Source organism: Cibotium barometz, chromosome 50 (assembly GCF_041138505.1).
Source record: "Cibotium barometz isolate CiBa-2024 chromosome 50, ASM4113850v1, whole genome shotgun sequence".
NCBI classification, from domain to species: domain Eukaryota; kingdom Viridiplantae; phylum Streptophyta; class Polypodiopsida; order Cyatheales; family Cibotiaceae; genus Cibotium; species Cibotium barometz.
In genome coordinates, this window is record NC_141095.1 from 34,703,835 (window position 1) to 34,731,562 (window position 27,728).

The window sequence follows — 27,728 nt, forward strand, 5'->3', positions numbered from 1 at the left end:
TGTTCATGTTGGAGATTAGCCATGGCATGGGTGTGCGCGTGACATCCCTCCCTCCTAAACTTGATGACGGGTGGGACACTCGGTCATCCTTCCTCCCTGGACTTCTAATTTTGACCTCCTACTTTTGACTTTGACTTTGACTTTGATATTTTTGATATGAACAACTTCCACTTCTGATCTCCACTTCCAAGTCTTGCTAAAGAACTGAGCATCTATGCTATTGTTGTGACCTGTCCCTATGCTTGCTATCCCTTGCCCTTGACACAGTGGTGGGTCACCTGGTGGAACTGCTCATGCCTGTTGCTAGGCCTTTGAAACTGATCTTAGAGCTTAATGATGTACTGGTTATGCGTACATACCCTTAGGGAATGCTTCCTCTAGTTCTTTCTATTGCAGATCACTCCATCTACTACTGTGTTGCATTCTTCTGTTAGAACTGCGCACCTTCCTTGGGACCGCTTCGTGGGTTGAGCCTAAAAGCTCTGATACCAATGTTGCATGGGCGGAAGCATGTGCTGTACTAATCCACAGCCCTAAGCTTGATGAAGAACAAGATGTTAAATAAGCACGATTAAGAGAGGAGAGAAAAGAAGAGAGATATTGGTGTCGAGGTTTTTTGTGTATTTAATATGGTACAAAAAGGTTGCTTAATGAATGTACATGGCTGAGCCCTAGGTCAGTCCCAAGTTCCAAGGAGGTTGATCTCTGGCCTCTTCATATGCTTCACTGAATCACTTCAATGAGGAATGACTTGTTAACTGCTGAATGACTTTGTCGGTCAGCTATAGAAGCTGTTGGCTAGCAGTGGACCTGAATTAAAGGAATTAAATCCCTTTTAATGCTGCGATTAGTCTTGAATGCTGCTTACTATGCTGCCATACAGTCTGTCGCCTGCTGCCTTGGAGGACTGTCTTGATGGCTGCTGACAAGTCTTCAATGCCCTTCCATGCTGTCAATGCTTATGGTGATGCTGTTGATGATGATGATGTTGATGCTATTGCTGTTAATGCTGCTGTTACTGAGGATGATCTTGCTGAAGATGGTGTTGATGACCTAACTGCTGTTCTAACTGATGATTAATCAGGGATTATTTGAAGGTCTTGTCGCGTACGGAATTTACATCAGAGTGTGTTAAAAAAGAGCAGCTCTCCTAGATTCTAGGAATCCACCTTCTATGTTCATAAAAGTATTGGATGATCCCCCATTGTCAAAACTTGTACAATCATATAAAATTGGGTGCCCACAACCTTGCCGCTTGATCCCTTTGCATGATGGAAGATGTCTAGGTTGGTGACATTCTCCCCCTCTTCTGAAAAGTTGTCCTCAACTTTGAGTTCAATAAAATGCTCAAGATATATGCTGGCTATATTCTCCCCCTCTTGTGAGAAGTTGTCCTCAGCTCTGAGCTCCAAAACATGCCCAAAGGTATATCATGTCCTATCGAGTAGAGAAAATTTTCATGAATCCAATCAACATCAAGATATCTAGATACGAGCATAAGAGCCAATCGTATCAGAAACATTCACCAAGTCCATGGATCTCATCTATAATAACAAATATAATTGAATTCAAGAGAATATGTCAATTGAATTCAAGAGAATATGTCCCAAATTTGTGCCAAGATAGAAGTCTTCCAAAATATCATAAACATGTCCTTGTTAATGGATGAGACGAATAAAGTCCCATAACTCCATAAAAACACCATCAATTATGGCTAAGACATAAAAGCACCATATGTAAGATACAAGCATAAAAGCCAATTGTATTTGTAAAATTGAACTCAAAGACCATAATCCATCCATTGCACAACAGAGTTCAAATCCATGAATCAAAAGATTTATAATATTGTTCGTGAGAAAGTATCCACCTTCTCTTGAAGCCGATTTTCCAAGCTTCAAGCAATCTTATTATGGAGTCTCAAATCTGAAGTGCTTCAAGGATCAAGCATGAAGATATGCCTCATCCGTTCATGATGATTCACAACAAAGAAACAAAGCTTAGTGTTCAATTCGCAAAGATTCTTTTCTTTCTGGCCAGAATGGGCTGACGACCCCCCCCCGCCCCCCCCCCCCCCCGGAGTATTTTATTCTTGAAAGAAAGATCATTATGTACAAGCTTTGAGGTTCTTCTTTCTCCTTTTTGCGGAGATGCCTAGATCCATCCAAGTATTGAGAGCAAGATAGAATGACCATAAAACCATGTAATATACAAAAGGTAGCTTCTACCTGTGAGGGTATGGATCTTTCCCACTAACAGGTCTCCATCATGCCTTCAAGTACGTGCCCAGGCATCTCTGATGATCCCCATGCTGTATCACCCGTGTGTCCCCTCTTCCCGTGAGATTTCCTCGGCTCGGCGAGTCTCTACCCTGAGGTGGTGGGAGGACACTCTGAGCTGGCTAATTGGGATACACATAGATTGTGACATGTGTATCTTTATGTATCTCAGCCTTCAGGATCTCAAAGAATCCTTCTTCAGAGAGTCAAGAAGTGATATCTGTAGAATTTACATTTCTTACCTCTCTCTGATGGTGTCACCCACATCCGATGTATGTGTAGTCCGAGACTTAGGTCGTCGAACCGAATGATCGGGTCGACCTCCTGCTGGGTGAGGTCGAGGTGGGGGGATCCAGGCTGTATTGAAATGGGGGGAGATTCCATCTGTATGCCATGTGCGTGAAACCACTGAACTGCCTCCGAATACCTCAGAGAGAGAGAGAGAGAGATGCTTGATGGTATTTAGGTAGTGTATTTGTTACCAGTTTGATGCAAAAGAGGGTTTATTTACACATCTCATTTACACTCCTCTTTTTCTGTGAATATAGGATACAGTAGTAAGATGGCATCGAATGCAGGGATTTAATACACTGTGGGTTCCTGGTGTCGACCATGCGGGCATTTCAACACAGGCCGGTTTTTGCCTACATTAACCATTATTAATTATCTCCTCTCATCATGCCCCCATGTATACTTTTTTTGGCATGCACTAATGAGCGGGCTGCTAGTTTGTCCTCCTGACTTCTTATTACAAGTGTTTTTTTGATCTGGCTTGGATTTCTTATTTTTAGGTGGTGGTTGAAAAAAAGATCATGAAGCAGAGATGCTTAACAAGACATGATCTTGGCAGAGAGAAATTTGTTGAAGAGGTTAGAAAGCCATTGGGACTGCAGTGAACATTAATACTTTCTATGAACGAGATTGGGAACTTACGTTTTTGTTGACATATATGTTGGGGCACAGGTCTGGAAATGGAAGGATGACTATGGAGGAAGAATTTGCAAGCAACTTCGAAGAGTTGGGGCTTCTCTTGATTGGACGAGAGAAGTAATATTCTTAGTTTACTTGATTATGGGACTCACTTCAGCTGCTTGTCATTTGGGTAGACGAATTCAGTTTTGGGATCATCATAAGCATGCATAACTTCTAGTTGCAGCCCATCATTTTTGCTCAATGGGCGTGCATGCAGGCATGTTTGCATAGAATTCATCTCAAGCTTTAAGAAATCACCTGGAGCACTTTTCTTTCTTTGCAGATGTCGAGTGCTTAAGGCTTTTTGTTTCTTACAATGGGCATTGTTGTCTAGTATAAGTAGATTCAACTTTTTAAACTTCAATGCACTGACACTATATTTTCATTCAGTGCTTCACAATGGATGCCAAGAGGTCAAGGGCAGTAGTAGAGGCATTTGTGCTCCTGCATCAAAAAGGATTGATTTATAGGTACTGCAATTCTCATTTTTGAGGTTGGAAAGTTGCAAACGAGTTCTAATACAGCTTGTGTGATTATGAGATATGCTAGGTGAGTTAATGCCTAATATATGTCAATGCTTATGCATATAGTTTTATGCTTGTTATATAAAGTTGCAAACAAGTTCTACTATAGCTTGTGTGATTATGAGCTATGCTAGGTGAGTCAGTGGCTAATATATTTCAATGCTTATGCTTGTTATATTGAATGGTGTTGGACGATTTTACAGGGCTATCCGCCTGGTCAATTGGGACAGTGTTCTAAGGACTGCTATTTCTGATGTTGAGGTATTCACAGACTGTTTTGTCGTCGTGATTAAGGTTTTCTTGATGTACATTTGTGTTTTTGATAGAGCTAATTTGGGTCAAGGAAAAAAGAACAGGTTTAACCTTGAAACTTGATTTGGGACCAGTGTGTACAAAACCGCAAAGCTTTTTTTTTTTTTTTCTCCGAGAAAAGATCCTTTCATTAGTTATATAGAAGGGCTACAAAAGATCTCTCCTGCTCCTAAGAGAGAGAAGAGCAGTGAATACATCATGGCAACCCGGGAGACTCTCCCTAGGTGCTGCAAAATACAAGCATCAATATAAAAAACTGAGCGGCTAGATCATACAATAGGGGGGGGGAAGAGCCAAACAGGTGGCCTGTAGTGCCAACGGGGGCATCCCGTGTGTAAGGTGTAGAACGAGCCACAACGCCAAGTGGTGTGAAAGGCCTGGCGCCGTAAGATCGCCTCATCCGAGTCTCCCCGGATGCGGTCGTATTGTCCTCGCAGGGTGTGGATCAACTCCTGCCAAATCCCCCGAACAGTCTCTGCTGGTGGCTCTAATCTCCCCTCAAAGGCCGTAAAGCACCGGGCCCTCCAGGTGAACCAGATGGTGAGGCTGCTGAGGAGCTCCCATCGTAAATCCCTCTCCTGTGTCCAGCTGGCGGACGAGAAATCCGGTGCCGGAACCAGGCGAGGCTGGCCCCTAATAAATCTGATGGCCTGACTGCCCTGCTCCATCTCATAGCCCATAGCAGGCCCTGACGAAGTCGACCAAGCAGCGGCACCCCACGTAAACATACCCTCTGGAGAGAGGGGGGCCAGAATACGCAGTATCCGCAGCCAAATCTGCTGTGCCTGAGGGCAGTCCCAAAGGCAATGTCTCTGTGTCTCCATAGGGTGGCCGCATCGGACGCAGGCCGCCGGAAGACCGCTGTAAACAAGCCAAGTGCCAACTGCTGAGCCCCTGTGGGCGACCAGCCACTGAAAAGCCGAGATCCTGCGGGCCTGCCGACTAGCCCAGAGCCGAGCCCAGAAATCCTCCAGGAACTCCTGTGAGAGTCCCTGTAGACGCCAATGCCCCGTTGCCGCTGGAGAAACCGTCCTCCTCGCCGTCAAAATATGCCGTCCCAGCCGAACAGTATACTGAAAAAAGGTGATCTCTGTGGCCTCAAGGGATGCATAAGGATCATGCCACTCGTACTCCCCGGGGTCCCACTGTAGCCGGGCCAAGGGGCGCGCTGCATATGCCCATATGCGCCAATCCGGGAGCACATCAGCAGGGTCGGGGTCAATATGCCACTTCCGAGAAGCGGCAGCCACTACCCGAATCCTCTGGAAGGTGCACTCTGCAACCAAAGGCGACTCCACCTCCACTCTCTGTAGTCTGCCCTCATCCTGAATCTCATAGTAGAGGCATCTGTCATCCTCAGTGCTAGCTCTGACAGCAATCAGGATCTCCATTTGCGTAAAGGCTCCCATCCACCGTGGGGCCACTGGCTCGAGAGGTGTGAACCACTCCTCTGTAAGTGCCTCCTGAATATCATCCCTCATAATCAACCCCCCTCTGAAGTGACTCAGCCTCTCCACCTGGATCTCCTCTGGTAGACTGCAGAAAGCCTGCCAGTCTCCAAAACTACGAGTTGGGCCTGCCGCTAAAGGTCCCCAGGCTAGACGAGGCCGAGAACCCAGCATATGACCCTGCTCCGTACGAACCGCTGGGCTCCAGATGAGCGGCTGCCTGGCCCGCTCCTCAACACAAGAAGGAGGCCGCTGAGAGAGCCCCGGTCTCAGCAGCTCCCAAGCTCTCAGGATACTCAAAGCAAATCTGTCCTCCCATCCTCTACTGAGGCCTGTCCTCCTCATCTCTATGAAGATCCAGCGAATCTCTGGTGCCCAAGTACCCCTTGCAGGGGGCGCCCGAGCCTGCAGTCGCTGCAAGAGGAGCTCTTTCCAAGGCTCAGCGCCTGGAAGCAACCCCCGAACAATAAGCTTCCCCAATAAGGCTCTACTCTGATCGACTGGATCTATAATACCCAAACCGCCCTGAGCCAGCGGAAGTGTAATAACTGCCCATCAACCTTTGCCCGAGCTAGCTGACCGTCCCGCCCAGACCACAGAAAGTTCCTGATCAGCCTCTGTACCTGGCTGATGCAAGAGCTCGAGAAAATCCAGCAAGACGTAATGTACCACATGGTCGCTAACAGCACCTGATTTGCCACCACCACCCTCCCAGCCAAGGATAGTCGAGCTGTACTCCAATACAATAGCTTCTTCCGAATGCTCAGAAGAAGCGGGGCAATCTGTTGCTCAGGTGACAAAACCGCAAAGCTTCAGCTATGGATCATGTCTTTTGTGTTATGGTGATGTTTTAAAGGATGGAAAACTTCAAAGGTTTGAAGTCCCTGAGTTTTTTGGCCTTGTTAGAGGTTTCTTCCATGTCTGATGAGAGGTTTCACTCTTGTGTTGATGGGATTTCCTCTAAGGACGGGGGCATAAATAGGGGGTCTAGACGGCTCAATTAGCCATTTTAGGTGGGCAATGTGAAGAGGAAAGGCGGCCTAGGGGACGCTCAAAGACATTAATTGATCTGTTAAGGTGAAAAGCGCAAGAGGGGTTTAAACAAGAGGATTTATTGGCCACATGGCAAGTGATGAGCAACGGTAGTGTTGCCTAGCATGTGATAGAAGCCGCCAATTACAGCAAGCGAAATATTGTGCAAGAGAGCCTTATATGGTTGGGTGGAAAATAGAGAAGAAAGCCCTTTGCAGAAGATCATTACTTAATTTATTGGCCACATGGCAAGTTCTGAGCAAGGGTAGTGTTGCCTAGCATGTGATAGAAGCCACCAATTACGGCAAGGGAAATATTGTGCAAGGGAGAGCCTTATATGGTTGGGTGGAAAATAGAGAAGAAAGCCCTTTGCAGAAGATCATTACTTAATTCTGATTAGTAGGTTGGTTAGAGTTTTGAGGTTGCATACTTGGCAAATAGGGTTTCTATTATTTCCACATTGGTGAAGCCACATCTTACATGTTTTTGTATCATGGCCATTACTAAGCCATCAATTAGTTTGAAGAGTTGTTACATGAGCAGAAGCACTTAATGGTGATTAAGTCGTGCGTACTTCTTGATTTGAAAGAGATTAGTAAAGGAGAAAGGAGGAGGTGATAGTGAGCTTTGTGCAGTACACTTTACTGGGGCCCCAAATTTACCTACAAGGGCCCCCACCAGTGACGTGTATTTTCTTTATTTAGTGCAAGAGAGTGATGTATGAGAAAGGGGTAAATCTGTCCTAACTATCTGACCTGAATATGTGGTTCCCATAGAGAACTACACCTTGATTATGACTTGTTGGTTGCTTGGGACTGTGGTAAACAGGCCCTTCTGTTGTAGGCGACCAAGTGACTGGGAGGAGGCTTGTGTTTTGCTCACCAACACGGCAGGAGTCTTGAGTACAAGTTCTTAGAGCTAGAGAGCTTCTTGTCTTTTTACATGTCTCTAACAATGAGAGAATAGCTGAATAGATAGTTCTTGCGCAAAAACACTTGAGAATAGTGCTTTATAACCTACTTATAGCCCAAAAAGCATCTTTTTATTACTAAAAGCTCTTCTTTTTTTAGTATTTAAAAAGCTTTTAATCTTTTTTCTTTTTCTTGTTGTGGGCCTTGTAACTACTCCCTAATTTCTCGAGATTCATATTGTAAATTCTCTATTATCCATGGACATGGGTGTTGGACACTACATGTAGCCATATAATGTTTATGGTTAAGCTTCCCATGTATGTGTATGCTAGCTGTATCTACTAGATCCTGGCTGCATAGAAGCATGTTAAGCAGTTGATGGATCTTGGAGAACCAAATGCAATACATAATGCCATGGATATTTGATGGATCTTGGAGAGACAAATACCATAGCTCTTGTAAATATCAAGTACATATAAATAGATGGGGTTTCTTCCAAAATATGTGTTTAAATGCATACATTTGTGTGCATGGCTTATTTTTATTTGCGTGTATTGTTTTGTTTGCTTGGACAATGCTTGTATTTTATTGCATGAGAAGCTCATGCATCTGGGGACGCTTGGATTGCACCCATGGGTTATTATGTTGCATAACCTGTCTTCAATTAACTTGTATTGATGGATTTGAACAAGAATAATTGACATTTTGAAAGCAGCCCACTCTTATGCGGGTTTTCTCTCTCTATGCATGCATACATGCATGCATGCATGATAGTCTAGCTAAGTATAGTTGATAAAGTTCTTCTCCATGATGAGAAACCTCCATGCATGCGACATGCATAGTTAGAAACCTCATGCATGCGACATGCATAGTTAGAAATCCCCAACATGCGACATGCATGGCCAGAAACCCCCATGCATGCAACATGCAAGCTTTTTTAGCTACATGCATGCATCATGCAATGCTCTATCTCTTCATGCACCTAAAAGTGTGTCATGCAAGCTTACTTTACTTAAAAGTAAATCATGCAAGCTCACTTTTCTCCAAAAGAGTCATGCAAGCTAGTTAACTCAAAAGAAAAAGATAAAAAGTAAACTTTTCCTCCTCTTTTTGCTACACAAGTTGCTACTTTGCTAATAGCCATTCTTTGATCCAAAAGTCTTGCACAAACCTCTCCTTACCACATCTTTTCATGAGCAATTACCTCCACTCCTCCTCTTCTTGTCTCTTTCTAGGCTGAATAGAACTCTATAAATTCAGATTTCCAGCCTCATTCAAGAGTCCTTCTTGTCTTTGTTTATTGCTCTATCTAATACAATTATTGTAGAGTATTTTTTCAGCCATACCATAGTGTTTTTACCTCTTCAAAACACTTAGAAGCTGGTTGAATTCTGGTTTTCAGAATTGAAAGTCTCTATTCAAGCTAGAAGAAGAAGAAGAAGAAGAAGACAAATTCTAAAGATTGAAGCTGTGGAAGAATCATCTTGTTTTCGGTTGCTACAAGTTTTGCGGGAGAACCCTTGGGAAGTGCTGGGCATTTTCGTAAGGCTGATTTTCAACGACTAGATGGTTGATCTCATTGAAGTTAAGCTACATTTGCAGAAATCGGGATTGCTGGGCAATCTTAGTGAAGGGTGCTAGGCACCATATTGCTAGCTTGTAGCTGGGCTACTTGTGGGCAAATATAGTTTTTGTAAGTTGTTTTCATGTTCAATCATTTTGGAAGGAACGATGGTGTATGGTTGGGCCAATCCACCCGTTTTATGTACTTGTGAAATTCTTACTTTCTCAAGGCAATACATATCCTTCGGGGGGGGGGGGGGGGGAGAACAACCCATCTTCTGGTCCCTAGTGCACTATCAATTCTTTTCGGTATTGCCACATTGTATAATCAATTGTTATGGCTATGTATGTGGGATATGGCAGTGATCAAAGGATGATAAATCTTGTGATTTCAGTATTAAATTCTATATCCGCTTGTGATAGTGGTATCAGAGCTTCGGTTCTCTTATTTTGCATAAATCTTTTTATGATATTGGATAAGACCATGGAGGAGTCATTATCTGTGAGGGAAGGTTGGGATTCTAAGGTAGCCCTCATCTTATTGTCACACTCCAAAAGGAGGTACCAACGGTTTTGGTGGCAGTGAGCGTGTTGGAAAGACCTTGTGGCCCTCCTGTCCGTGTAGGGGCACTGTTGTACTCTTGTGGTCTATTCCGTATCATATTTAGACGCAAGTAGAGACTGGTCTTGGGTATAAAGAATTGAGTTGCAAGTAAAGCATTGTTTTGGACAGCTTTGTCAGTATTTTTGAGTTGTGTTCCCTTGCTGTACTGAGGGAAGGGCAACTCCAATAGCCATCATGAGTAGTTCTCCACATCATAGTGAGGTTATGTTGCAGCAATTACAGTCTGAAGCGGCTGAATTGAAGTCTATTTTGGCCATCCCAAAAATTCAGCATACTCTTGAGTCTCTGAAGAAGAGGCATAGAGAACCAACACTTCATGCCTTTCAAGAAGCCTCTTCAAGATCCCATACCCGCCCTCACTCTCACTCTCACCCTCTCTCTCATGCTCATAACTGTTCTTCTTCACCTAGCCATAGTTCTTCTCCCCGTAAAAGCCATTCTCGCTATCATAAAAGCCATGCTAAACTTAAAGCCCGTTCTCCTTCTCCCACTGAAAACCCTCAAAGAGATTGAAGACTTTCAAGGCTGGGGATAAAGATGTTAAGTTTGAATCTTATAATGGTAAACGGGATATTACTAAAGCCCTTTCTTTTATTAGACAGTTTGAGGTTGCATTTGTGAATGGCAATTTTACCGAGAAGTCTAAACTTCGTGTATTTGAAGGATACGGCTAGCAATTGGTGGCTAGCCAAGATTCTTGAGAACAAGGATCCAAAGTCTTGGGAAGACTTTAAAATTCAGTTTTATGAGCAGTTTATTCCACCTGACTTTGAGAAAGATGTAAAGAAAGAGTGGGATTGGTTGTCAGATGAGAAGATGTGGAAGTTTGAAAGTGGTCTCCAACCTATTATTAGGATGAGCCTAAAACTCTATCCTAATAGTACCTTACTCCACATGATGGAGTCCGCAATTATTGCCGAAAGTTTGCATTCAAAGAGCGACCCTAGAAAACAAGAGTTTAGCTCGTACAAAGCTAAACAGAGGGCAAATCAAGAGCTGTCCAAGGGTGGACAGCAAGCTAGAAGTGGAGAAAGAGCAAAAGAAGAAGGGGTTTGACAAAAAGAAGCCGGGAGGTAAAAACTAAACTGTCTTAGTTCTGAACAACTTAAGGAGTACCGGGAGCAAGGTAAGTGTTTTCAATGTGGTAGCAAAGATCATGTGAAGAGGGAATGTCCTCAACTTGTTAGTGATGAAGGCACCCATGTAGCCCATCTCTCTTCTAATGTTGTACCAGATGTTCAAGGCAATACCTTAGCTGATCCAAATAGCCGCACTTTGCTAAAGGCTTGGGGTAAATTGCAAGATAAAAATTCTTTGTTTTTGTTTGATCCGGGTTCTACTGACAATTTCATTTCTATTGAGATGGTAGAAGCACTTAAATTGCATCCTGAGTATGCATGTAGAGTCTGCTTTTGAAGAATTGAATACACATATAACGCCAGTAGTTGGCAAGCTTCGCATTCAAATTGGCAACTATGGTGATCATGAGGAGTTCCTCATAGGTCCTACTTCGAGATATGATGTTTTACTTGGCATGCCTTGGCATTTTCGCATGCTTCCAGTTCCAGGCTTTAAAAAGAAGACACTTACCTTTACTCACAAGGACAAGTCGTATTGTATTCATGCATGCACTACTGGTGCAGCTATTCCCGTTGTAGGCCATATTGCCATTAAAAAGCAAATAAGGAAGTCTACTTGTTTGTACTTGGTTTTTTTATCAAAGAGGAAATTAAGTCTAAAGATGAAGGCATGTCACATCTAGATAAGATTAGGGTAAATTTTTTATATCATTATGAAGATTGTTTTGCAGATGCCTTGTCTAGGCAACTTCTCTTGCAGTGTCCAGAGAATCATCACATTGATTTGATTCTTGGGAGCTCACCTCTAAATCAGTCCCCTTATAGGGTGAGTGCAAACCAACAAGAAGAAATCATGACACAAGTCAATGATCTTCTTGAGAAGGGTTTGGTACAACCCAGTTCATCACCTTATTGCTCACCCGTTTTTCGTACAAAAGAAAGATGGTTCATATAGAATGTGCATTGACTACAGGGCCTTGAATAAGATAACCATCAAGAATCAGTTTCTAATACCAAGAATTGATGATATCTTGGATAAACTCCAAGGGGCATCTTGTTTTCAACTGCATTGATTTGAAAAGTGGTTACCACCAAATAAGAGTAGCTCCTCAAGATGTACATAAGACAGCTTTCAAGACTACATTTGGATTGTATGAGTATTTAGTGATGCCTTTTGGTCTTACTACTGCTCCTGCTACTTTTAATCGCATGATGGATCGTATTTTTAGAAATCACAGAATGTTTATAGGAGTTTTCTTTGATGATGTGCTAGTTTTCTCCAAATCCGAGGAGGAACACAAGCACCATTTGGCTATTGTTTTTGAAGAGCTCCGCAAGCATAAACTTTATATCAATCCCAAAAAGAGTGAATTTTTCTTGGTTGAAATTCTTTATCTTGGCCGTATTGTTTCTAAGGACGGTGTACACATGGACCCTGCTAAGATTCAAGCTATTGTTGATTGGCCTGACTTGACTTCTGTGCATGAAGTCAAGAAGCTTTCTTGGTTTATGTTCATATTATCGCAGGTTCATTAAGCATTTTGCTCTTTTGGTTGGTCTATTCCATGATCTTACAAAGAAGAAGATTGCTTTTGTTTGGAGTATTAGACAAAAGATAGCTTTCTAGAAGCTAAAAGATGCCATTAGTCAACGGCTTGTTCTTACTGTGCCAGATTTGCGTAAGCCTTTTGTTGTGGAATGTGATGCAAGTGGTGAATGCATAGGAGCAATGTTAAATCAAGAAGGCCATGTTGTGGCTTTTGAAAGTTGAAGATTGCAAGATGCAGAGACGCATAGTACCATCTATGAGAAAGAATTAATGGTTGTGATTCATGCTTTAACCATATGGAAGCACTATCTCTTAGGTGCTTAATTTATGGTCAAAACAGATCATCAGAGTCTCCGGCACTTTCTCACACAGAGAAAACTCTTAGAGAAGCAGATGCGGTGGGCTAATTTTCTTTCCATGTTTCATTTTTAGATTCTTCACACTTATGGAAAGAATAATTCAGTAGCTGGTGCATTATCTCTTAGGCCTAAGGTGAATGCTATCACCACTGCCTACCATGAGGACCTTTCATCTATGCCTCAAATGTATAATACTGATGAAGATTTTAAAGAGATATGGGCTGATTCACAGGCTGCAAAATCAGTCCATCCTTTCTCCATCAAGGATGATTATTTATATCACCATTCCTGTAGTCAAGCAGCTTCGTCAAAAGGTCATGGATGAAGTACATGTAGGTCATAGAGGTATTTTACTCACTACTCGAGCTTTGGAAAGATATTTCTATTGGCCTTCTATACGGGCTGATATAGAAAAATATGTTCGTGAGTGTGTGGTATGCGAGAAAGTTAAGTATGATAGGCATAAGTTGCTTGGTTTACTTCAACCTTTGCCTATCCCTCAAGCACCTTGGGATAGCATAGCAATGGATTTTATCACAGATCTTCCTCGATCTGCTTATGGTAATAATGATATTTGGACTATTATTGATCGCTTTAGTAAGCAAGCTCATTTTATTCTCGTGAGAAAGATTATCAAGCCCAATCATATGGCTCGACTCTTTCTTTTTTATGTTTTTAAACATCATGGAATGCCTAAGTCCATTGTGGGAGACAGAGATCCAAGGACTGCGAGCTTATTTTGGAGAGCTATCTTTGACAATATGGGTACTAAGCTCAATTTCTCTTCTGCCTATCATCCCCAAACAGATGGGCAAAGTGAAAAAGCGAATTCAATGGTCCTCGATCTACTCAAATGCTATGTTTCTGATCAAAAGGCAGCATGGGAAAAGTATTTACTCTTGGTTGAGTTTGCATACAACAATACAGTCCATTCCTCCACTGGCAAAGCTCCATTTGAGGTTATCTATGGCAAGGTAATATTTCCACCCATCCTTCGCACTCAGGATGAGATTTTTGCCGCTGATGAATATGTTAGAGATTTGTATACTGCCTATGCTCAAGTTCGGGCAGCCATACAACGCTCTCAAGCAAAGCACAAGAAAGCTGTCGATCGGCATCGGCGTCATATGGACATCAAACAGCAGGATTGGGTTCTTCTCAAGTTTGAAAAGGCGTGTCTCTGCAAGAGGCCAGGACAAGAAGGCAAGACTCTCAAACTTTCTAACAGGTATTATGGTCCATTTCAGGTTATTCAAAAGATTAATGATGTGGCTATTACATTGGCTTTGCCCAATCATTGGAAGATACATAATGCTTTCCACATCAGCCTATTGAAACCATATATTGGAACTCCACCTTCTCAACCAGTTACAGAAGATCCACCAAAAGTGGATGATTTAGAAGAGGTGCTTCAACCAGAATAGATTGTCTTCCATCAAGAGCGTAAGCTTAAGGGAGGCAAGGTCATATGCAAATATTTGGTTAAATTTAAGAACTATTCCCCTATGGATTCAAGGTGGATACAAGAATAAGATCTTAAAGAATACCCTGATCTCCTCAACAACTATTTGGAAGCTTTTTGGTCGATGACAACTGTTTAGAAGCCGGGATTCATATTGTAAATTCTCTATTATCCATGGACATGGGTGTTGGACACTACATGTAGCCATGGAATGTTTATGGTTAAGCTTTCCATGTATGTGTATGCTAGCTATATCTACGAGATCCTAGCTATATAGAAGCATGTTAAGCATTTGATGGATCTTGGAGAACCAAATGCAATACATAATGCCACGGATATTTGATGGATCTTGGAGAGCCAAATACCATAGCCCTTGTAAATATCAAGTACATATAAATAGATGGGTTTTTTTCCAAAATATGTGTTTAAATGCATACATTTGTGTGCATGGCTTATTTTTATTTGCGTGTATTGTTTTGTTTGCTTGGACAATGCTTGTATTTTATTGCATAAGAAGCTCATGGATCTGGGGACGCTTGGATTGCACCCATGGGTTAGTATATTGTATAATTTATCTTTAATTCGCTCGTAGTGATGGATTTGAACATGAATAATTGACACTTTGAAGGCAGCCCACCCTTATGCGGGTTTTCTATCTCTATGCATGCATGCATGACAATCTAGCTAAGTATAGTCTATAATCTTCTTCTCCATGACGAGAAACCTCCCTGCATGTGACATGCATGATTAGAAACCCTCATGCATGTGACATGCATAGTTAGAAAAACTCATGCATGCGACATGCATAGTAAGAAACCCCCAACATGCGACATGCATGTCCAGAAATCCTCATGCATGGCTAGAAACCCCCATGCATGCAACATGCAAGCTTTTTCAGCTACATGCATGCATCATGCAATGCTTTCTCTCTTCATGCACCTAAAAGTGTGCCATGCAAGCTTGCTTTACTTAAAAATAAATCATGCAAGCTCACTTTTCTCCAAAAGAGTCATGCAAGCTAGTTAACTAAAAAGAAAAAGATAAAAAGTAAACTTTTCCTCCTCTTTTTGCTACACAAGTTGCTACTTTGCTAATAGCCATTCTTTGATCCAAAAGTCTTGCACAAACCTCTCCCCACCACATCTTTTCATGAGCAATAACCTCCACTCCTCCTCTTCTTATAGGCGCCTCTTTCTAGGCTGAATAGAACTCTATAAATTCAGATTTCCAGCCTCATTCAAGAGTACTTCTTGGTCTTTGTTTATTGCTCTATCTAATGCAACCATAGTGCTTTTACCTCTTGAAAACACTTAGAAGCTGGCTGAATTCTGGTTTTCAGAATTGAAAGTCTCTATTCAAGTTAGAAGAAGAAGAAGAAGAAGAAGAAAAAGACAAATTCTAAAGATTGAGGTTGTGGAAGAATCATCTTGTCTCCGGTTGCTACAAGTTCTATGCGGGAGAACCCTTGGGAAGTGCTGGCATTTTCCTAAGAATGATTTTCAACCACTAGATGGTTGATCTCATTGAAGTTAAGCTACATTTGCAGAAATTGGGATTGTTGGGCAATCGTAGTGAAGGGTGCTGGGCACCATATTGCTAGCTTGTAGTTGGGCTACTGGTGGGCAAATATAGTTTTTGTAAGTTGTTTTCATGCTCAATCATTTTGGAAGGAACGGTGGTGTATGGCTTGGCCAATCCACTTGTTTTATTTACTTGTAAAATTCTTACTCCCTTAAGGCAATACATATCCTTCAAGGGGAGAGGACCAACCCATCTTCTGGTCCCTATTACACTATCATTTCTTTTAGTACTTCCACATTGTATAATCAATTGTTATGGCTATGTATGTGGGATATGGCAGTGATTAAAGGATGATAAATCTTGTGATTTTAGTATTAAATTCTAAAAACCACGCACCCGCTTGTGACATGCCTAGCTCTTGTCTCTCATGTGGAATGTCCTCCTCTTTTGTTGTGCTTGGCTTTGGGGAGCATCATGCCCTCACAGTTTCGTCCTTCACATAAAGTGACCTTGGGTTTGATCTCTTTGGGAGATACTCCCACCCCTTGTAGCTCTAGAGTTGCCCTCAAGGAGGAGTTTCCTTGCATTCCCTTCTTGTCAAGATCAACACGCACCCGTTATATGTCAAAAGAGACAAATACGCGCACACATGCTCGTCTTTGGGTTTAACCGGCGTCCTCGACTCTTGGCACACATACATAGATATGCTCACAAGCATAAATCTATTGAACAAATGAATATACAAACAGTTCCTTGGTTTTGACATCAATTTCTTGGTTTTTACACTATTTGCTCTACTGAAGTCCAACCACCCATGTCAGTGTATGAGTATGGTAGACTATCAGTATTCATATCCATGTACTCAGTTCCGATTTCTTTTAGTGATGAACAACGCCTCCATGAGATGGCTATTCCCATGACTCTTGTACAAAAGATTTAGTGTTGTTCAATCTTAAAGTTGCTCGTTTTGGATACAACTTGGACAACAACACTAGCGGAATATAAACCTTGAGCATTCTCCTTTGTTCTTGGTTCCTTGGATGTCAAAATACAAAGGCTGGTGACGATTGGCTGCTAAAGATTTTTATTCAGCTTCAGTACCATCTTTGTGGTAGTTGTTTCGGCTTATGGACTGCCATTTTGGCTGGAGTTTAACACATGAGAGAAGGGTATACCTGAATCAGAGACATGGGCTATGAGAGGCCTTTAGATAGCCTCTAATAAGGCTGGTCAACAGCCTTCTAAAAGCCGGCTGCCAAATATAGTTGATGGTGGACCTTTTCTTTGTGGTTGGGCTGCTCTAGGCCTGCTCTACATTTGATCCCTCCCGCAGTAGCACCACGTCGTCAGCTTGTATTGCCGATTTGCATAAATCTTGCATAAGTGCCAAGTTTTGTAAAGTAAGCAAGGACCTGTTCTAGGATTTCAACTAGGTTGAATTTGGGCTAAAAGAGAATTGAAGCTTGAGCAAGGAAGGGGCTCGATTTAGGATTCAAATCAGCTTAAAGTTAGGGCTGAATTAGGGGTCTTCAAGTTTCTGGCATCGAAATCTTGCTTGATCATTGTATTCATTGCAAAGTTACATCTGGAAATCTGGTGATCCGGTGATCACCCACAATCTTGTACAACAAATACTGCTTTTGGTAATAAGACACCTGAGGGGGGTGGAGAGTCCGCCCATCTTTGATCCCCTAATGGGGTGGTGTTGGTGTTTTGTGCATTTCATTTGTGGTTCAATTGCGTTAATTAATAAAGTTAATAGTTAAATTTCTTTGAGATTTGCGTTCCCCTGTTACCCGCGCACTTGAGGTTTGGTTGAATATTGTCTTTATAAGTTTGGCTTTTAAAATTTAAATAGGGTTGCCTTTATGAAGAAGAAAACTTTTGGCAACATTTGCTTTTCTTATTATACTCTGTTGTATTCAATGGGTTAGATACATCAGTTAAGCAAAGGAATGATGTACCTTATTTTGTACAAAATTTGTGTTTGGGTGGTTGCTATAATGCAATGGATTCTGGAAAGCAATTAATTGTTACATGTTCTGATTTCAGGTTGATTACATAGATATTAAGGGAAAGACACTTCTGAAAGTTCCTGGTTACGAGAGCCCTGTTGAGTTTGGGACCCTCACCTCCTTTGCCTACCCTTTAGAGCAAGGAGGGGGAGAAATAGTGGTAGCAACTACCCGCCCTGAAACCATGCTTGGTGATACTGCAGTTGCTGTACATCCTGATGACGACAGGTACAAGCATTTGCATGGGAAGTATGTTGTGCATCCATTCAATGGGAGAAGGATCCCCATTATCTGTGATGCAGTCCTTGTGGACCCAACATTTGGAACTGGGGCTGTGAAGGTAAGAGCTACAATACAAGTTTCTGATGATACTTCTTCAGAGTACATACAAGTAGATATAAAGTTGGTTGTGTTTTCTTCCTGCTTTTCACAGATAACCCCTGCACATGATCCAAATGATTTTGCTGTGGGGCAAAGACATAAGCTCGACTTCATCAGTATATTCACTAATGATGGGAAAGTCAATAGTAATGGAGGACAGCAGTTTGAGGGGATGCCAAGATTTATTGCCCGTGTGGCTGTCCTAGAAGCCTTGAAATCAAAGGCAAGTTTCTTAACTGTGTTCTTTTAAGTGAAGGCAATACTTGTGTGTCTGATTGATTGTTATGCATCTTGCTTTAAGGGAGTCATTTGTTCTTTTATACTTCTCTTAAGGATGTTTTCTTCATGTTAGGAAGTTGTTCATGCTTAGGATCTTGTGATAACCTGCCTACCATTGTAAAGGTGCATACATGAAAAAATGCAGGATTTGATGAAAGGACCTCACGAAGAATAAAATATCCTCTACTGACATAGTGTGTGCATCGGGATATTGTGCAGGGCCTCTACCGAAAGACTGAAAACAACGACATGCGCCTTGCTGTATGTTCAAGAAGTAATGATGTTATAGAACCAATGGTGAAGCCACAATGGTTTGTTGATTGCAGTGGTATGGCAAAAGAAGCCTGTGATGCTGTTCGAGATGGACGATTAGAAATTATGCCTAAACACTCCGAGGCTGACTGGTTCAGGTTTGGGCATGGCAATACTTTTTAATCTAACTGTCAGCGTGTCTTACTCGAAAATAGCAGTGAGTTTAATGTACAATCTTCTGGGGCCACATGTTTTATGCCATGACGAATAACAGAGCACAAGTTGTACGACTTTTTAATGTAATGTCATGAATACCTTCTTGCCTTGGCAGGTGGTTGGAAAACATAAGAGATTGGTGTATATCCCGGCAGCTTTGGTGGGGACACCGAATTCCGGCATGGTATGTGACTTTGGAAGATGACGAGCTTTTAGATTTAGGGGCTTATCATGATCATTGGGTGGTTGGAAGAAACCAAGAGGAAGCAGAAATGCGAGCTGAAGAGAAGTATCCAGGAAAGAAGTATAGGCTTCAACAAGATCCAGATGTTTTGGACACATGGTTTTCCTCTGGACTTTTCCCATTCTCAGTCATGGGCTGGCCTGAAGAAACGCTGGATATGAAGACTTTCTATCCAACAACTCTCTTAGAGACTGGACATGATATCCTGTTTTTTTGGGTCGCTCGCATGGTTATGCTTGGCATGAAGCTGACCGGGCAAGTTCCATTCAAGAAGGTGCTCTTATCAGTTTTAATTCAGCTTTCACTCTTTATCAGTGTCAATCCAGTTTTCATTGACATTATGATCTCTTATCATTAACACAATTTCACCGCTATCTAGATTATCATGGTATATGAAAGATGATAAGGAGAGACTCATGGGATAAGGCCATATGACTGGTGTTCTGAATCTAAATGAATGAGATTTTGTGAGTTAATGCAACTTGGTGTGGAGTGTCAAAGAGCATCATCCTAGTTTTACTAATATTCACTATGATGATGTACTCTCATCACAAAAATGCTGAAGTCTCTACAGCCCCTCTATTGAATCACATATGAGGACTATGTCATTTGCATATGAGAGGATAGGCACCACTTTCTGAGCTAGCCGAGAAGCAGTGCCCCCGAGTCTGTCAATGAAGCCAATGGATCTCGTCAATGTACTATCTACACAGTGTAGGGGATAGTGGGCAATCCTCATTGGTGCTATGGATCTCTCTGGCTAGGCCTCCCTTTTGTTGAATCCAGCCAGTCACTGACTCTCACCCCACATCACCTCTGGGGGGACTGGAGCTCCTACAAGCAGCTCAAAAGCTGAGATCTTGGGACCGAGTCAAAGGCCCTCCGGAAGTCTACAAAGCAGTAACAAACATGCTGTCCATGCGACCTGGCCTCCTCAATGATAGCTCTGAGGATGAAGAAATAGTCTAGTGTTGAACAATTCCTCATGAACCCTCCTTTACGAGTGGCCCTATATCTGAATCTCTCTGTCAAGGGAGCTAATCTGGGCCTCTGATACTTAATCGGCCAAGGTATGGCCACTCATGATAGTTGAGTAGTTATTGGGGTCCATGGGGTCTCCTGCTTTTTGAATGGGGACAATGGTATTATTGGTCCTACAGGGAGGGATGCCTTCACACAAAGCTTTATGAAAGATCTCGGTTAGGGATAGGTACCAAGGTGTTACATCCATGTTCAAAGTGCTCCGTGTGGAGGTCCTCCTGCTATTTGTGTAGGTTTGATAGGGTTTGTAACATTGGTTGTGAAGCATGTGGGGCGAGGAATTTGGGGTAGGTTTAGAGAGGGCTGGGTGGGGATGTCATATAACCAATGAGCATAGGTCTCCTATTTGAGAGGTACATGAGGTGATCAGCTAATGACGATTCTTGCCTCCACTAGAACTGATCTGATGCCAGATGGAGTGTCAGGCCTCTGTGATGGGGGCGGAGAATCTCCAGCATCTGTCTCCATTGGATGGAGGGCTGTGGTGCTCTGGATCGAGGGTGTCTAGGATGTCCAATCAGAGGTACTAGTATGGGTGGTGGACTTTGATGTGGATGCTTGACCACAAAGAAATCTGTGATGGCTCTCTGTGGTGTCCTATCAAGGCTAGGCTTGTCTCTTTGCGAACTCAGTACCACCCTTTGTCCTCTGAGCTCCATCAAGTACATGCCCAGGCATCACCGATCCACATATTGGATTACCCGTGCGAGTTGGCCGAATCCCTCTCAAAAAAGGCAATGGAATCTCCCCCTAATCTCATAGCAGGCCAGGCAGCTAAACATTTAGTGTGTGCGTGAGAGAAAAGAAAGAAAGATATATTAAGCGTCTACTAAAGACCCAATGGGCCTATGAGATCAAAGTGATACAGTAATGTCCATGGCATATCTCATCATGGAATGGAAAATAAAATAGAAACAAAACATAGCTATCTCACTGGGGTGTTAATGTCTATGCGACCTAAATAAAACCCAACTAGAGTTTAGAGAAAAAACAACAGCCTTGTAAGTGCTTGCAGTACAATGATACGATGTGAGGGGATCAAAGTGGCTCCTTGACATCTATGAGCATATAGAGGCTCTCCACATCCACTACCTGCGGAGCGGCACTCCTACATTCTGGAGGATCTCTCAGAGTTGAAGCTTTGGGTGGAGCATCTCCTCGGACCAGTCAGTCTCGGGCGTCTAGCTCGCTACACCGTGATCGTTCTGTCTAGGAGACACCTGGGTGGTACAGTGGCACCTATGGCACATGTGCTGTATGTGTGCCCTGCCTGGTCTGTTGAGGAGGGGCAACCGGGTGAGTGCTATTTAAAAGAGAGAGAGAGAGAGAGAGAGAGAGAGAGAGAGAGAGAGATTTTGATCGGTCTTCTATCAGATTTTTCTTCATGCCATGGTACGCGACGCACATGGAAGGAAGATGTCAAAATCTCTTGGGAATGTTATTGATCCATTAGATGTGATTCATGGTATCTCGTTAGATGGGTTGCTGAAGAAATTGGAACAGGGTAATCTTGAAAAGAATGAAGTCAAAAAAGCCAGAGATGGGATGATGACAGACTTTCCTAGTGGGATACCTGAGTGTGGTGCAGATGCTCTTCGTTTTGCACTTGTTGCCTACACTGCACAGGTAAATGTTTTACCTGTGTTCTTTTATCTAACCAGCTATGCAATGACATAGTTTTCTTAGAGATGTAGACTGCACAAGAATATGATGAAGTGCTAAAGCCATTGCACACGTGTTATTTGCTGCAGATTTTACTGTCTATTATTGTTTGCACTTAAACAGTTAATTTGTGTCGCTGCAGTCAGAGAAGATAAACCTTGATATACAACGCGTTTTTGGCTACCGTCTTTGGTGCAATAAACTTTGGAACGCGATAAGGTTTGCCATGATCAATCTTGGAAAGGATTTCAGCTCCTCAGAGAAGTTGGACATGGGGTCCCTTCCATTTGGGTGCAAATGGATTTTATCGGTTTTAAACAGAGCCATAACAAAGACAAATAGCTGCCTTGCAGTTTATGATCTATCAGGAGCTACAACAGCTGTATATTTTTGGTGGCTGTATCAACTTTGTGATGTTTTTATAGAGATCAGCAAGCCAGTTTTAGCTGGAGACAATGGGAATCCCGAGTTTCTTAACGCTAAAAAGACTACCCAGGAAACTTTGTGGATTTGCCTAGACACTGGTTTACGCTTACTGCATCCGTTCATGCCCTTTGTAACTGAGGAGCTTTGGCAACGTTTACCACAAAGACTTGGTAGTAATGCAAAATCGTCTATTATGGTGGCAGACTATCCTTGTACTCTTGAGGTGAGGCTTGATTTAGAAGGGTGAAGCCATGATCTTTATGTTTAAGTTTTTGAAGGTGCAACACCAAAAATACATTAAATGTTCCAAATCTGATGCTTTTTACTGCGGATGTTGTGGCCTTTCTTTACAGGAATGGGACTCGCCTGAAGCTGAATCTCACATGCTCTTAGTGGAGTCTATTGTACGATCATTTCGCTCTCTTCGAACGATGTACAATCTAGACCCAAAACTAAGGTAATATGGAGTGCCTCACATTTATTCTCTCTTCAACTCTTTAACTGCAGTACTTTAAGGAATGTGGGATTGTGTGGGATTTGGTTTCCTTGCAATGCTGATTGCTGCATGCGGCTGCATTATTTTCTGACCGCTCATTTGATTTGGGAGTGAGTGATGTCCTTGGCTCTTTTGGAGACTGCATCACCATCCATCTTCCCATTGAACCTTGAGCAGCTTTAGTAATCGGGATCACTCCCTATGTGGCATGTGAGAAGATCTGGAATCGCTGCAAGAATGCTGTGACTAGCCGGAAAGAAGGGGGGAAGGTGGGGGGAGGGAAGAACTCGAAGTTGGTGCAGGGGGATTTTGTGAGGGGGACCACCAGCAGTGTCCATCCAAATAAAGGCTGTGATATGGATGGCGGCTCCTGTGCCACTCTTATAGAGAGCGTTAGCGATATTCCAAGTGGTGCTCACTGCAGAGGGATTTCCTGAGGGGCACTGCCAGCAGTGTCCATCTGAATAGAGGTTGTGATTTGGATGGCCGCTCCCTACCGCCTCAAACTGGGGGGAAATGAGTTGAACAAGAGGCTTAAAAAAATATGCCTTTGTTTATTATAGTTCTTACAAAGGAGTGGAGCAGAGTTAAGTTTTGTTAGAGGGCTTGCTTGCTTGTGTTTGAAGAGGACATTCAGGTGTTAAGAGTTAACACTTGACAAAAGGGGCTAGTCTACCTGGCACCAGGCAGCAGCAGTCCTAAAGTAAACGATTGATAGAGGGGGCCATATGCCCCCCCGGAGCAAGTGAAAGCTCGTGTGCCTATGTGCTAGGGTTTACAAAAGAAAAAGAGGAGAGCAGTGGAACTCAAACACATTGCACACACAATAATCCTAATTCTACTATTTTATCAAGACAAGAGAATGTTACGACTGAATGTCCAAGTACAGATTGTGTCTGAAAATGTTGACCACAAATCTCAGCCCAAAATTTTTCTGTAGATTCCACCTTGATTAGCCCAACACCTGAAAAATACTCTGTGCCGTATAAACACTATACAAGGACTCGATCACTTGTAGAATACCAGATGAGAATGCTGAAAACCTACACATGCTTATATAGGAGCCCACTTGCAAGTTGCATCACAGCTGTCCTCAGCTGCATGGCCTCTTGATAAGCTCTCAACAACGGGCGAGACTCATCCGTGAACCGATTCTCATCAAACCAGACTACTTGCCAGATCGTATATCCCTTGAACTTGAGATATTGCAATTACTTTCTACAAGAACCACGCTTGCATTGACAACATCTGGTGTTCAGGTCGTGAACCACTTGATCTGCAGCACAATTCCATGTGGAAGTCTTAAGAGCTTGGATCATCAGATTGATGATGGGGCAACCATATACCACCTCAAAGGGAGACTTCGTCATCAACCTTGCATCATATCATTGATGGCATGCTCCACCAATAGCAAGAACAACTCCCAAAGGGTTTGATGCTCATGACAATAACACGGGAGCGTAATGATCATAGTTTTGTTGATGCTGTTGGTCTGGCTGTCTATGAGGTACTGAATTCTAACTTCCTTTCCATACCATTGAACAAGGCCCTCCAAAACGCTTATATTGAACTTTGAAGTCACAGTCCTTGACCACGCATAGCTGATCCTCGGTAGAACAATCACCCATTCTGAATGGTGTAATTCCATATGCACATTTGCTCCATGGGTCCCAAAAAAGCAGGGCATCCTCCGATGTCTTAGCAACCTGAAACAAGTTTGACTTCTTCTGCTTGCCTGTGGTAGTAGCCATACGTACTGCGCCCGAGAGATCATGGGAATGGAGTACATGCACATCTGCGTGTAACTGAGCTCAAAACACTCAACCTCCTCCGACTACCCGGACAGTTTTAAAAAGCATGAATAGAAAATTCACGAAACGAGCGAGATAGTCAGTTATTAAGTTACCATGTTTTTGCATGAAATGCTCTCACTGTTTCTTCAAATCATCTTGATAATCCACGAGGACAAACTATTGCAAGACTGCCTTGCGGCAATCATCCAAGCAATTGATGGAGAGATTCCTGCAATCTTGCAGAAATCATCTGTAAGTGATGGAGAGGTGCTTGAGGTGGTCGCTGCCATATCCATCCTGTCAAGATGGTCGCTGCCATATCCATCCTGTCAAGATGGTTAGACGACAACTCTATACAAGCCACCTGGGCCATCAAAACTCGCTTTCATGCTAAGAAGCAGATTTGTGAGTTGGATGAGGAGTAGCTAGGAACCAGTGATAGAAAACCCAATTAGAGACTTTCCCCAAACCCGACCTTGTGCACTCTTGGAAGCTAGGGGATCTACCTTATCCAAGGAGTCAACATACACTGGTGCTAGAAAAGGAAAAAATTGTAGGGTCCCTAGGGTCTAACACCAACTGTAGAGCTCTTATGAGACTACTGAATTTCCAAGCACAGAATATGACTGAAAACGCTGATCACAAATCTCATCCCAATACCCTGCTGTAGATTCCACCTTGATCAGCCCAACACCTCTGCAACAAGGACTCAATTGGCTTGTAGAAGACCAGATGAGAATGCTGAAAACCTACGTAAGCTTATATAGGAGGGAGCCCCTTATGCAAGTCGGCCTGTAGAGTACAAACCCACAACCACATTATTGCTGGCCGACTGATGTACCAGGTGGCACATACGCTTGGCCAAAAGCTGCCTGACTTCACCCTGCTGCATGACATGCTACTGGTCACCCTCGTGTGCCCTGAAGACCCTTAAGACTGTCACAGCAGGCAGCACTCTCTAATCATCACCCAGTCCCTGGTAGGAATGTGACGATATATTGCATTGCCTAGGATAAGAAAGGAGGTCGCAAGTCAGGGTATATGGAGGACCTGTGGATTCCCTGGAAGGCAACAGTATGACCGTACTTTCTCGTTCTTTGGAAAATAGCCAGCTCTTTCCATTGGCGTTCCTATGATTTTAACATGCTTCCTTTACTGTCATGTTTTTTTTAGAGGCAAATATTGGAAAATTTGTCTGCTTTTTGTGTTTTTGCTGAGTTAATGGAAGAAGCTGATTTGAGCTCCATGTACAGACCCAATGCATTGTTGCTGTGCCGATCAGATGAACTGAGTTGTGTGGTGCAGAATTGCTCTTCTGAGATCATAACCCTTTCAAGTTTGTCCAGCCTAAAGGTATGCTCTTGATAGCCATTTTTTAGCATTATGCATTCAATTTTGCTGGAGATACTCTCCGTAACTTTGTCAATTTCGTGGCTTGTGGATTGATCACCAGTTGCTACAAGAAGCAGATGCTGCACCTTCTGGTTGTGCGGTGTCTATTGTAAGCGACCAAATATCCACTTACTTAATGCTGCAAGGTGTTGTGAATGCTACTTCGGAAATCATGAAGCTTGAAAAGAAGCGTGTGGAGTTGTTACAGTAAGTATTGGCTTATTTACCGTGCTGGTTGTTCTTTGTTCACACTCAATGGTAGGGGATTCCTTGTTGTATACAGGTGGGGAAGGATCCCCCCTGGAAAGAAACAAAAAATAAAGAAGGGGGAGGGGGCGGGTGTGGGGTAGTATTTGATGGGATTTTGCTGTGCATGCTCTAAAGCACAGCAGTAAGTGCCGATTGGGGACTGTCCACACGTTTGGGAAGGGACTTGTTTCCAGGTTCGTTATTGCTTCACTTATGTCTGTCCTTGTTGACACGATCGGCAGGAAAAAAGAGGGCCTTACAAAGAAGATTGATAGTGTAGGCTACAGAGAGAAAGTCCCATTCAAACTGCAGGAGGAAAACATGGATAAGTACAATAAACTGGCTGCAGAATTGGACTCAGTGGAGGAAGCGAAGATGAACTTTGAGAAGCTTCTGATAGATGCTGCTTGAGCTTATGACCAGGGTGTCTTTCTAGTTTCTCTTTGAGAGTTTGAGTGGTACAGGGCATGCTGCTAAACATTTTGGTTGCACTCTAGTCACATTTTTGACTCTCGAGAAACACATGGTGCAGCAAAAATGTTGCAGCCGAATTGTATTGATAGGTCTATTTGACCAAATTGGTTAGTTTGGGGGCCTGGGAGACATGGCCTCTGTAACTAAAGCCTTTATTTTTGACACTTGTATCTGAGGATAATGTCTCAAATCCGTTTATGGACTCTTCAGAACAGCTATTAACATCTTTACGCTTAATTGACTTTTGATTGTCGGCAGAACAGTGGAGCTGACATACTGTTGAGATCTCTCTCTCTCTCTCTCTCTCTCTCTCTCTCTCCGTGGGGAGAGTGTCGGCAGAATAGTGGAGTTGGACATATTGTGGTGCCGGTGGTAGTTACCAAATCATGTCTGCTGATGCGACTGTTTTCAGACAACGTTTTTTGACACATGAAAAAAAAAATAGCTGAAAAAGAAGGCAGGTGCCATGAACTATTTTTTTTATGTTAGTAATTTTGTAAAACCGTTGCTATGCATGAGTCCAGATTTCATAAAAATATTAGTGGCAAATTGAAACATTGTTGAAGTGATGACTGATTATACAATGTACGCCACAGGAAAATATAATAATTGAGAGTGCCTAATCTGCAATTCTACATTCAATGTAGCATACTGCATAAGTGCAGGTGCAGTTCACAGCCCAAACAAACGATCCATCAGTGAGTTATCACCTGCTCAAAGAGTTCACAAGATTTTGTCCATCCTTACGAACATCTGTGTCTTTGTTTGTGTCATAGAAACTGCAAATGATTTACTTACGACGCTCGTCTCCCGAGCAAAATGACCATTCCATGTCTCCCCAAAGTGACATATCAACATTAAATGCAATGAAGCGTCAACCTTTTCCATCTTTTGGTACCTTATATTAGTTTTAAAAAAAGGCCTTAAAAGGCTAGATACGAAACTTGCCTCCCATGTACGGAGCAAGGATCAAAGAACAAAAAAGGGGGAAAGGATGCAGTTGTCCTCTGGCTGGCCTCTTTATGATGGGAAGGCTATCTTCGACAAGAGGTGGGGAAGTGAATAACCACACACGTGGTTTGTAGTGCTAGGTGGGCTCGCCACCAATCCTGAGAAAAGGACTAGGTCGCTAAGGTCCGATGCTTCCGCATATGGTAAGAACCACCTTGAAGCTT

At 42.8% G+C, this 27,728-nt stretch overlaps 1 protein-coding gene across 3 annotated transcripts in view; it reads left to right on the top strand.

Moving 5' to 3' along the window:
• Positions 1-27,006, top strand: part of TWN2 (valyl-tRNA synthetase / valine-tRNA ligase (VALRS)) — a 44,852-nt gene extending 17,846 nt beyond the window's left edge. For 2 of the 3 annotated variants that reach the window (XM_086786679.1, XM_086786681.1), the window contains 15 exons: positions 2,825-2,908; positions 3,068-3,145; positions 3,240-3,323; positions 3,639-3,718; positions 3,976-4,033; positions 17,686-17,988; positions 18,082-18,252; positions 18,528-18,718; positions 18,892-19,294; positions 21,436-21,687; positions 21,866-22,372; positions 22,503-22,606; positions 25,692-25,791; positions 25,892-26,037; positions 26,322-27,006. In XM_086786679.1, the coding sequence (XP_086642805.1) occupies positions 2,825-2,908; positions 3,068-3,145; positions 3,240-3,323; positions 3,639-3,718; positions 3,976-4,033; positions 17,686-17,988; positions 18,082-18,252; positions 18,528-18,718; positions 18,892-19,294; positions 21,436-21,687; positions 21,866-22,372; positions 22,503-22,606; positions 25,692-25,791; positions 25,892-26,037; positions 26,322-26,490 (2,730 nt within the window). In that variant the 3' untranslated portion in view covers positions 26,491-27,006. The remainder of the gene's footprint in view (positions 1-2,824; positions 2,909-3,067; positions 3,146-3,239; positions 3,324-3,638; positions 3,719-3,975; positions 4,034-17,685; positions 17,989-18,081; positions 18,253-18,527; positions 18,719-18,891; positions 19,295-21,435; positions 21,688-21,865; positions 22,373-22,502; positions 22,607-25,691; positions 25,792-25,891; positions 26,038-26,321) is intronic. The other variant, XM_086786680.1, reaches the window with a different exon arrangement.
• The last annotated feature ends 722 nt before the right edge of the window (positions 27,007-27,728 follow it).